Here is a 12,285-nt window from a genome sequence, read left to right on the forward strand (position 1 = left end):
TCTGTTTTCTGCCTTCTGTCCACTTCCCAGTCTACCAAGAGCCAAACACAGAGGCTGCCCATGCCATTTGTGGCTTGAATGCTACACGTTGGTCATACTTAGTGCTTTGCATAATTAATTTCCGTGCTTACAGAAAATTTTGGAAAAAAAATCATGTGTTTTTTCTTATCCTTTATTCCATTATATGAAAAATATTAGAATAAATGAACAGTTGACTTTAAATGTAATAAATTTATTTTTCTGGGGAGTGAAGATGAATTTCATAGTGGGACTGTTTTGCTGTGCTATGTATTGACACAAATATTAGTAGTTTGATCAGTTATAAGAATTACTATTTTTATTCAATTTACAAAGTAACAAGTTTTACACTGCCATAAGAAGGAGACAAATCCTTAAGTCATATTAGGACTTTCATGATCCCTATTGAATAAGAGATTATGAATATAATACACAGGATTATTTTTAAATGTTAGGGTGAGGCATTCTGCATGATGTTTTTTAATTAAGTTTAAACAGTTTAAATTATCCATAATCTCAAATAATTTTCATTTTTCAACACAAACTTTGAACAGTAGGGCAAACATGGGTTTTACAATAGCTGATCTCTTTTGCTTATATTACATCATTTCTTAAATGAACTTTTTTTTCCAAAGGCAGACATTGCTTCAGTTGCTTGATCAGTTGCTTTCTCCACACCATCTTGAGCTGTCTTGCAAATGTGATCCATAGCTGAAAAAGGGAAGAAGCTCACATAAATGCTGTGTCTATATATCCAAGTACACATAGTTACTACGGAAAGGGAAGGTGAAAGACTGTATCCCCATGTTTGTTATACCTAACTATATATTATTCAGTATATCCTTGTGCTCATGTTTACTACTTCATACCATGCACCAGCAGCTTATATTAATGAAAAAAGTCTTCCCTTTGGTGCTTATTGGTGTTTAAAAGTGATGCTGGTGAGTGATGAGTAGAGGCTGGCTCAAATTGCAGGCCCAGCTCATGGCATGGCATCTCCTTTAATCCTGTAGTTGTATATGTGCCCCCCCTATCACTTATTGACAGAGGGGCCCAGTAAGCCATACCACTCGCCACTTGCTCCTGATGGCCGGAAGGTGAAGACTGTGGTTTTAAATATGCTCTGCTTGCTGCTGACTGGATGGGAGGCAAAAACTGTGGCATATTTTAAACCACAGTTTTTGCCTCTCAGCCCTCAGAAGCAAATGGCAAGCAGCAGAGTGAATGAGGCCCCTCTGCCAATCAGCAGTGGTGGGGTTGGGGGATTCATGGAGGGAACTCCAAGATTAAAGAAGCTGCCGCAAGGAACTGTGAGCTGGGCCTGCAATTTAAACTGGGGCCTGGTGACGAGAGAGAGGCTAGGAACTGCTGGGCGGAGGTGCCTGCTGGGTGCTTATGGGTTCTGGGATTGGGTGTTGTTAGCTATGGTGTAGGTTGGTGGGATAAATAGTGTGGCAGTGTCTGGTGGCTGATTGTGATGACTGATGGGTGTATGTTAGGCGCTGATGGAGAGGGTAATGGTGCTGATAAGTGCAGTAAGCTTCTTCCTCTTACCCAGCAAGTGTATGTGTAGTGAATTACCACTTTCAGCATGCAATCAGCTTATGCTGTGAGAAGTGCAGGAACAAAAACAACTGGCTTCCTGCCATTAAGTGAAGTACAGTGTAAGCAGTGTGTGTGGGGGGGGTGTTTTGGCAGGCAGAGATTTAGCAGCAGCAGCAGCAAGAGGGTTGTCTTTTTCTTTCCTCCTTTTACTAACTGTTTTTGCTGTTGTCCCAGTAGTGGTCATATTTTGACAGTTTTACCACATTCTCTCTATGGTGTCCCAACCCCCAGTGGGAATTTGCCTGCCCAAGAGATCTATTAGCTTGAGATTTTCAGTTGACCTTTTAGACCCTGACAATCCTAATTCTTCCTTTATTCATACAATCTATTTAACGTTCGGTGCATTTTACTTCTTTCTTTGTCAAGGTTGGCAGTTCTTGTCACCAGAAGGAAACTACTTATACTCTTCACACTAGTTCTACTGCCATTTAATAATTAACAACATTGCCGACTTAGCAGGCACCTTGAGCTCCATGTGATGAAGCCAGGGTTAGCATTATTATGGACTCCTGCCCTCAGAGCTGGAGAAATCAAGATGCTTTGCCTGCTTGCTTACCCTCTAAGAAAGAAGGGGCAACATTTGGATTGTATCACTGTGATTGGTGATGAACCCTGGGCACAATATGAAATGTGTAAGCCATGAAAAAAAGGTCACTTGATCTGACTTGGTCTACCAGCAAACATACATACAGTAAAAGTTGCATTATCTGGCACCTTACAAGCCAGCATGCTGTATTAACGGGCATGCCAGCTTGTAAGGTAAAACTGAAACCGGAAGTACCCACCATGGCATTTCCAGTTTCACCAAGCCCCCATGGTCTGGGGCAAAACAACCTGTGTGGGGCCCGCCTCCCTGTCCCTTGGGGCCCATGGGAGGGGTGGTGATGTGGCGGGAGGGGCAGCAATGCCCTGGATGCAGCGGGAGAGGCAGCAGCCCAAACAGGCAAAGACACCTGTTCAGGCCTCTCAGTTAACTGGCATATTTTGTTATCCAGCACCCCCCATTCCCCATGGGTGCTGGATAGAAAAGCTTTTACTGCATACAGTCACTAAGGAGCAAATAATGAAATTCTTGCCTCTCACTAAGTTAATGGGAGTCTTGCCTAAGAAAGTACCAAATAAAAATGAAGGAAGAACGTTAGAACCTAACCTTAAGTTCATTGTACTATTTTTCATTAAATGCTTATGTCCTTTCCTTGTTTTCCTTTTATTCTGAGTATTGCCCATATTGAAAAGACATGCTTATACCTTTTTGACTTGCGTTGGTAGCTTGATTCACCGCATCTTGTGCAGCTTGGCCCAGTGCATTTGCTGTGGTTAGAGAAGACATTGTATTTTACTTAGTTGTTCAAGCTTTATGCTTTCCTACATTCCTTTCCCTTCACCTCCATTAACTGCTATGCATAGACAATGCATAGGGTGGGTACAGGGGGGCATGTGCCCCCCCCGAGATTGGCCCTCGCCAGCTGGGGATTGGGGGGCGATGGTCAGTGCCCCCCCTGAGATTGTGGGGGAGCTGAGAGAACTGCCGGCGACACTTCCAGATTTTGCTGCTGGCACTTATGCCAGCGGTGGTGATTGGCCACTGGGGGATCCAGTCAGCAATTGGCCACTGGTGCCCCCCCAGTATCAGGAGGCACCACTGTATACTGTATACAGTGGAGTTATATCTTACGCTGAAGTCAGCACGTAAGGCAAAAATCGCATATAGTTGAAATCGCCCTTCCTGCTGCACTTCTCGCCCCTCTCATCCTCCTCTGTGTCGTCCTGCCAGGGCAGCCAGCTGAGCATGAGCGAACTGTCGCCCCCCAGCTATGCAGGTTCATGCAGGCACTATCACGTGGCGCCGCACTACGTGCCATGCCCCAGCCAGCACCCAGCAGTCAGCCCCAGCAGCCGAGTGCGTATAGCTGAATTCGTGTAAGTTAAATACTATGTGACTCAACTGTACACCACAAAGTATACTGACCCACTGTCACTATACTTTGCTATGAAATTAATTTTATAAAACACAGAGCATGTTACTAATAAGAAGACAAAATGATAAAATGATATGATTAGCAGCATGTTGGAATTTTGCAGTGTAGCTGCACATTGCTAACTGCAGTATTATTTTTATTTATGTGTTTTAATTTATTCTTTTGAAGGTGTTTTTAATATCTGACTTGTTACCATCTGGGGCAAAATGGCTTTGAAAGGCTTCTGGGCCTCCTTTCAGGATGGAATGAAAGATAAACCAGGAGATGAAAAGGAGCATTTTCCCCAAAGATTCTAGAGGAAAAGGAGTTAAAATACAATTCAACAAAAATATATGGGAAAGTTGTATAGGAATGTCCCTGTAACTAGCAGATTAAAATAAGAGTTATAAGCAGTTTACAAGACACAGTTTTCTTTCAGTGCTTTTGGCTAAATAAAGTTGCCATATTAGTGACAAGAATTCTGTGGAAATACATAATATTTGTGGAGGTACCTTTTAAAAAAGTGGTAAGTACTTTTGGTAATAGGAATGATTGTAGTACAGTGGAAAGAGCCTCTAAGGGTAAAATCTAAAATTGTGATTAAATTATATTTACTTCCTAATCTCTTCTGAATCGAACATCTGTATATACAGCAATAGAAATTTCTATCTCTTGAGGGAAATGCCTTGTACCAGTATATGACCCACACTGCTTTCAAGTTAATTTCATTGGAAAACTCTGATTAATGTATCATGAAACACAGATTTATTCACATGGAAGAATCTTGCAGGAAGACTCATGTTTTTAACTGGTTGAACATTTTACTGATTGGAATTTTCAAGACTATCAAAATGGCATGAAGGCACCATAACTTAACTGGGCACCTAAATAAAGCCTCTAATAAATAGGAGGAGCCTAAAAGAAAGACTTTCTTAGAATATCCATATATAAAAGTCAAAGTCAGGGTAGATTTGCCTGAGATTTAAAACTAGAACCGAAGCATCTAAATCTAATTTTAAGTCATCAGCAAATTAGATTTAACTCATACAGAGCTGTGTATACATGTAGTAATCACTTCTCGGCCTCTTGAAGGCTTGGATCGAAAACATTTACTGCGCATGAATAAGCTTTGGAGCTTATTGCTGTGGTGTTAATTGCTCCTGGGCATGCTGTTTGAACTTGTGGTTGGGAGCAATTAACTCTGGAGCAGTGACTTCTAGAGTTTATTCATGCACAGCATGTGGAGCTGGGTTGGAGTAGCCCTGGCTGGCAGGGGGCCCCGGGGATCAGCCTGCCAGTCTGGGACTACTGCCTCTGGCTTGGCATTCTGTGGAGGGATGGCTGGGGCACAAGAGAGCTTCAGGGCAGGGCTAGCCAGCAGTCAGCCCCTTCATTGAAGCACCCTTATGCCTCAGCCAGCCCCTCCAGTGTCTACACGTGCAGAGTTTTTTTACTCCGCAGCAGGATAGTATTTGTAAGTACAAGTACTATTCTGCTTCAGAGTAAATTAGTTTACTCCAGCCTAATAGGGGTGCACGTGTAGACACTGAGATATTTACTGTACAGTTAATTAGTCAACTATGCAGTAAATGTCTCCAGGGTTCACATAGACATGCCTTAGGAGGAGTGAGGAAGAAAAAATGAAAGCAATAGTACTAAAGAAGGACATACTCTAAAGGACAACATCAGATTATATAACCAGTTTTCAGATTGTAGAAAAAGAGCATAGACACTATTATTACTTAGAAGTAATATTAAGAGCAGTGGTTTTAATATAATGTTAATGAATTGTGTTAACAAGCTCAGTTGTTAAATTACTTGGGAAAATGTTAATTTGTACACATCTTTAAATGTATTTGGAACAATATCCAAGGAGGGATATTCCAAATCAATATCTCTGGAAACTAGATCTCAAAATATGTAAACGTAAAATATGGAGACATCAAACTGATCTGGTTTGCATGTATGTTACAAATTTGATCCCAATGCAGAAGAGATTTAGATATGCTTAATTTTAGGCACAAGTTGAATTCCACTGAAGTCAGTGGGATTACTCATGTATTTAAATTACATGTACAAGTGCATGTAGCATTGGAGCCCTGAATGATATCCAAGATATCTTTCCTACCAGCAGAAAATCTTCTACTGGCTGAAAAATCTATCTAGCCTCATGATAAACTACAGAAACTTCTGCAGAGGATAAATAAATTTTAAAAAGTCTATATTTTAAGGAGGTATAAAAACATACAAAGATTGTACAAAAAATGTTCATCTCAGATTGAAAAAAACCCCTCTCATACACAATAGCAATATAGCCACCACTGCAATTAGGCATTGCAATATGAGAAATACACTTTATGTACATAGTTTCTATTTAAATTCAGAAGAATCTGTCATTCTTAGTACAGAAAAATACACATACTATTTTATTGATTATAAATAGTCCATTTTAACCAAGAAACACTAACATTCAGGGAAGCATTGCTGTTATTCCAGGTTTCAAATACACTTATCACAGGTAAATTATAGTTTCGTAGAGAGTGGAAATTGATGTCATCTTTCACTGCTACTGTGCTGCTATAAAAAAAATTATAGCAGCACAAAGGCCAAGCCAGCAGACATTCATGACTCCTGTTGCAGCACAAATGCTCAAAATTTGTGGCTGTGACAAAGCTGGTACAGGAAACTGTCGCTATTCACAGTTTCAAATATTTGTGAATGCTGAACCCACATCTTAAATACACTTGAAGAGCTTCTTGGGAGCTTTGCACTTGCTGCCACCAGGCTCCTGCTGCCACCACCAGGCTCCCACTATCACCAGCACAGCCATGCCTATCCACCCCCCACAGCCACTGGGGGCACTGTGTTCATGAATGCAGTGCCTTATTTGCGGATTTTGCCATTCGGTGAGGATATGAGAACGTGTCCCCCCACGAATGGTGAGAATCTCCTGTATTAATTTAGGCTGCTATCTAGCAATGGGTGTTTGTTTGCTTTGTGGTGGGAGAGTGTGGGTAACCCAGAGATACCTGTACTCTCTGGCTGCTCCAGGCAAATGCTCTGTGGGCTTGAGTGGGCCAATCCTGTGCACCCCCAGGAATTCTCATGCACCCCTTAGGGCCCTGGAGCACCTGCCTGACTTTACCCACTTACAGAGTGGCACCTTGGGGAATCTTGGAGAGCATCTCCAGAAGTGGGAAAAGTCAGGGCTTTCTGCTTACAGAGGCAACCTGGAGATTCTGGGGCTATGTATCTCCCTAAGCAGGGAAACTCAGGGTTTCCATGATTACAGAGATGCACCCCAAGATTCCCTGGGGTGCCTCTCTGTAAGCAGGGAAAGCCAGGCAAGTGTTTTGAGGGCTTATGGAACCCAGTCCTGCATAGGAAGTCCTGGGGTGTGCAGGATTTAGTCCTGCCCTTCAAGCCCTGGAAGAGAACATTGCCCATTGTCTTGTAGCTTCAACAGGCAGGACAGTGGGCAGTGTGTTTTTTCACCTAATTAAGGGATTCAGTTTTTCTAGGATGCATCTGGACAGCACTGATCCACTTCATTTGGTGATGTCTGTTTCTAGCCTAAGAGAGATCCATTTAGAGATTGTTACGGAGTGTGAAAAAGGTTATGTTGCACATATATAAGCAATGTTTTTAAAACAAACACTAAATTATTTGGAATTGGTAAATATGAAAGGTCATTCCTTGGATAAGGCCCCTAGTGATTGAAAAATGCAGTTTTAGAATGAGATGTTGTTAGTGTGCGTGGAGCTTAGACTACCTCCCAATACTGCAATGAGAAGGTTAAGAAGGTCATTCATGCTGAGCTCGCTGCAGGAACAGAGTTTTAGTCCTAAATATGATCTTCTCCAGATCATGATCTCCATAATAGAGAATTATAGGCAAGTTCGTTTAAATAGTGCCCATAGATTGGATCCTGTTCCCATTGAAGTCAAAGGCAAAACTCCCACTGACCTCAATGAGACAGGCTTAATCTCATATAGTGAAAGGTCTTCCATGCTTTTCTTATAAGCACTAAAAAAATTTTGTTCTTTTTTTAAAAAAATCAAATTTAGTCTTGAGTGATATAAACCAATGGTTGTCTAATACCAACTATAAAGTAAATGGATTCTTGCTGTTATATAAAATAAAATTGATGAACCCAACCTAAAGATTAAGAAAAATAGATTTGAGGATCTTGTTTGTCTCTGATTTACACCAGGGAATATCTGAAGTAACACTACTGACCTTAGTGGAGTAACATTTGAAACTATAGACTACAAGCAGAAATTAGCATTCTTTAAAACAATTCATTAAATAAAATAAAAGCATATATTTAAAGTTTCTTACTAGCATCTTGTGCTGCTCCCTCTGCCTGTTGTTTGATTCCCTGGAAACCTTTACTTGACATGATTGCTTTAGCTATATTCTGGCAATCCTCTTCAGTTTAAAAGTAAGCAAAGCGATTCGTTTTACACTTTGAGAGGACTAATCAAAGCTGTGCTGTTTTTATTCGTGTGCCAGGCTCCTCCAAATGCCCACTGGGTAAATTGTTTCAATAGGTGGAGTTGCTGGAGGGCTTAGAATTTGAGCCTAATGAATGAATCAACGCTGAAAATGTGCAGGGAACATGCATATTATTTACTTTTCCCAAGGAGAGGGTGTATCCACCTAGATATTTTATATCAGCAGAATTTATTCATTTATAATCCCTTTTTATTTATAAATCTTTGTAAATAAAACTAAGAACTGTCCTAGTGGAACAAAAAACTGTGATGTAAAGATGTGGAAAACCACTGAAGCAAGTGTTAGTTATTGGGAGGCTAGGTTCATTTCAGTGGTGCCATTTTTCTTGTCTCTATTTCATTTCTTTCTTTTTGTGCTGTACTGAAATTGCATCTTTGGAAGTCACCAAAAGAACTATTTCACCTATGATACTTGAGTTTGTAGCACTCTATAACTCAGGGGTGGGCAAAATGCAGCCCATGGGCTGGATATGACCCACCAGACGGTTCTATCCAGTCCATGGGGCCTCTAAAAATTTAGAAAATTAATATTTACCTGCCCCTGGCTGCCTGTCATGTGGCCCTTGATGGCTTGCCAAAACTCAGTAAGCGGCCCTCCACACGAAATAATTGCCCATCCCTGCTATAACTAGTATCTTGCCCATTTCCCCCCTTTTTGGCCAGTGTAAATGTCAGATGTTCCTTGGAGATGTGTGTTCCCATCAAGAGATTATCTAATTGAGAACCAACAAAAAACCTGCTTCTCTGTCATAACTACTTTGAAACATACAGTGCTATATTTAATAGTTGAGTTTCTTTCATGGCAGGACATTTTCTGTGCTACAAATGATGTGCTATCCTGGGCATTCCAACAAACTAACTTAATTCATACTGGCAAAGTTTTCTTGCTGTTGCAGCTTCTGCCAGTTTCCTGAGCAAAATAAACTTTATGATCAAAGCCACTTTTTGTTCATGTAACTTTATCCAAGGAAGGCTTTGCTTGTAAAGAAGCACAACAACATTACATTCTTCATTGACGTTATTATGCCAGTGAAATCGTAGTGCATATCTCCCATATCTCCAGATTTGCCTGCTACTTTGGGGTGTGCTCATTTATTAGGGCTAGGGTCTTGGTAATTCTATTAATGTGCTGCTTGTGTTATTTGTGTTTCTATATGGAAATACCTTACTTATTAGCTGCTGTTCCTCACTTAACATTTTTAAAGATGCGGTTAATGGAGTTCCCATTTTCCCATATTTTCAGTGGCATATGACAGTTTATTAGCAAGAACTTCTATATTTGCAGAATAGAGTCTGACTCCAGATACCTATGCACAGCAATGTTTTGGTGAAGTTATGGGACGTCAGGGTTCATGTCTGGAGACCTGTGAGGGGACAGAGAAAAGAAAAACAAACTCCCACACTCCCCCCGTATATACTGGGAGAAGCTGGGATCACATTGCAGGGTAAAAGTGGAGCATTGATCTACGAGAGGGTGGCCATAACAAGTTAAGCACTTCTCTGGCCTTTTCCTGCCTCAACATTGGGGTAGGCACTGACAAACCTATCCGATGTGTATTTTCCAGTGGCTCAAAGCTGTTCCTTCCTGCTAGCCAAGAAGGGTGGTCAGCAGGATAGAGAAGACTGTTTACCGTATTTCTTGATGGTCCGGTGGTTTACCCTTCCATTCTTTGGGCTGTGAAGAATGAAACCATTTTCTCCAAGGTTTTCTACCTTTTCCATTCAGGATTTCAACCTGATAAACATTGGGACTGGCTCGATTTACAATAAAGCAAGGACCATCCCAGGTGTGAGTCAGAGAGTGTTCTTTTGCTGCACAAGCTAAATCTTGTTTCAAAGTAGCCAGGGAAGTTTGTTGGTTTGCTCCCCATTCCCAAATCCTGTTTTTCTTTAATAATTTCTACAGAAGCTTAGCTTTGTCAGAGAACATTTCAAGGAACTCTCTGGAGAAGTTAAAAGTTCCCAAAAGAGCTCCCAAAGAGTGTGCGTCTGTGGGAGCAGGCAGCTTTCCTACAGTCTCTACCCTTTGCTGATCTGGAGTCCTGACATCCTCTCCAAGACATACACCCAGGTATTTCGCTTGTTACTGCACTAACTAAGCCTTTTCTCTATTCACCTTAAATCCAGTTTCCTGTACTATAATCAGCACCTCCTTCATGATTTCTTTGTTCATTTCTGAAGTGGGAGTGTGTATCAAAACGTCATCCATGTATGAAGTTACGTGTGAGTGTTGTTTAGGGCTCAAACGGTTCCACATTTTAGTGACATGGGCATGACAAATATTAGGGGAAGAATGGAAACCTTGGGGAGTTCGGCTGAAGGCATATTGTTGTCCCCTATAAGTAAAAGCAAACTTATACCAGCATGAAGGATGGAGGGGTATAGCCATTGAAAGCATTAGCCAAATCGATTACAGAGAGCCATTTGGAGCCAGCTGCTACTGCTGCTAAGATTTCATTGTATTTAGCTACTACAGGAGCAGCGGCAGGGTGGCTGTATTTAAGGCACGGGAATCTATTGTCATTCTATAAGTGACCCCGTCCGCTTTAAGGACTGGCCATACTGGAGAATTGCAAATACTTTGCATAGGCACAAGTTCTAAGAGACAGTCTATAGTATCTTTAATGTCTTCCTCTGCTGCAGCTGGGTATTTATACTGCCTTTGAGGAGGGGGATCTTTTCCTTCAATCAAAACTTCAGCATTTATTTTTCCACACTCCACCTTATGTTTAGTCCACAAACTGGGAAATTCCTGTACCCATGAATCACTAACGGAAGTTAGGATGGCAGTAGGTGCCTTTATGGCAGCACAACGATGCACAGCAGAGACTTCTGCAGGTCTTCCTTTTAACTTTCATAACACCCCATTAGCTAGATCTACAGTTTGCTGAAATGCCTACAGGAAAGGAACTCCTAGGATTCCCTTCTCATTTCCCTCATGAGCACAGCACTCTACTTTTCCTTTCAATCTGTCAACTTGCAAGGGAACACCTTGCCAGACAGGAGCTTCCTGAATTTCTCCCCCATATCCACTGAGCTGAACATGTTTCATGGTGGGTCTCCCTCCAGAGATCCACTGGGGACTTAGAATATTTACAGAAGATCCAGTATCCACTAGCAATTGGGCTAACATCCCTGGGTTCCCCACTGTAGCCCTCACAGTGGGTCTCCCCCATACGTCACACTGAAGTCTTGTGACCAGCTAGGGAGACCCAAGGAGAACCAGGCACCCCTACTGATCTGGAGACTCCACTCAGGAGGGAGGCAGGGGTCTGGCACTGACAGGGAGCGGGTGCATGGGATGCACTCTGTACTGGGGCAGTGGGCTGAGGGGGTGCTCCCTGCATTAACTCTGCTCTCTGTATGGCTTGAGACAAAGCATTAATCAAGACACTAATGGGCTGGTGATCATATTTTTCCATATCCTCCCCTAAATTCACTAGCTCTTTCCAAATCATTCTCCTAAGGGACTCCTTGGGTTGTTGTTGCCCAGGGTTGTGAGGCAAAGGGGGATTAGAATTGGGAGGGTGACTGGCAGAGTGAGGACCATTATTTGCAAAGGTGATAGCCTGCACAGGCTCTGATGTAATATTTTTGCCTGCTTGTCTCTTTAAGACACCAGTCTCTCACAGCAAATCTCCTGCCTGTTTAATTTTTGCCATTAGTTCATTCCAGGTTATGTGTTCTAAATCCACAATCTTTATGGTCATTTTTGTCTGGGAATTTAACCCTGCATAGGTGCTCTGTATTAATTCAGGTCCCTGATACTGGAGAGTGATAACTCTATTCTCTTCTGTCTGGGGTAATGAATCAGAGAGAGCTGCTAGCATTTTCTTTCGGATCAGGTAAGATTCTGAGGCTTCTCCTGGCTTCTGCTCTTCCAGTACATACAATTTCTTAAGGGAAGAAGCAGGCAGTAATATTTTAAGAGCGCTTATCCATTCCCGGGGTCCAGGATCAGTTTGCTCCCAAGAACCTATGCCCATGTCTAGAGCATCTGCATCACAAGGAGAGGCACATAACTGAGCTAACTGAGTTAAGTCTATGCCATCAACAGAGGGATACATTTGCCAAATACAAGCTAGCCATGCAATGACAGTGTCTCTGTTCAGTGGCCCCAGTCTCTCGGCAATAGCCTTGGCTTGACTGGCAGATCATCTCACTATGTCAGTGACTATCTCTGTTGT

At 41.9% G+C, this 12,285-nt stretch overlaps 1 protein-coding gene across 1 annotated transcript; it reads right to left on the reverse strand.

Annotated features, from left to right (window-relative positions):
• Positions 1-370: 370 nt before the first annotated feature.
• ADIRF (adipogenesis regulatory factor) lies at positions 371-8,045 on the reverse strand. The gene is made up of 3 exons (XM_090058359.1): positions 7,923-8,045; positions 2,872-2,934; positions 371-729 (listed from the first exon to the last, which is right to left on the reverse strand). Exons 1-3 carry the CDS (start codon positions 7,981-7,983, stop codon positions 623-625), a joined length of 231 nt encoding a protein of 76 aa, XP_089914485.1. The 5' UTR covers positions 7,984-8,045; the 3' UTR covers positions 371-622.
• Between the last annotated feature and the right edge of the window lie 4,240 nt (positions 8,046-12,285).

This window comes from Crocodylus siamensis, chromosome 7 (assembly GCF_052110815.1).
Source record: "Crocodylus siamensis isolate JL-2025a chromosome 7, ASM5211081v1, whole genome shotgun sequence".
Lineage (NCBI taxonomy): Eukaryota > Metazoa > Chordata > Crocodylia > Crocodylidae > Crocodylus > Crocodylus siamensis.

What these genes read in the sequence shown, in the direction of transcription:
- ADIRF (XM_090058359.1), bottom strand. Translation starts at nt 7,983, where the DNA reads ATGTCAAGTAAAGGTTTCCAGGGAATCAAACAACAGGCAGAGGGAGCA. An exon ending in GGGAGCAGCACAAGATGCTA is followed by an intron (nt 2,935 to 7,922) that starts GTAAGAAACTTT and finishes CTCTAACCACAG; the next exon opens with CAAATGCACTGGGCCAAGCT. An exon ending in TACCAACGCAAGTCAAAAAG is followed by an intron (nt 730 to 2,871) that starts GTATAAGCATGT and finishes TCCCTTTTTCAG; the next exon opens with CTATGGATCACATTTGCAAG.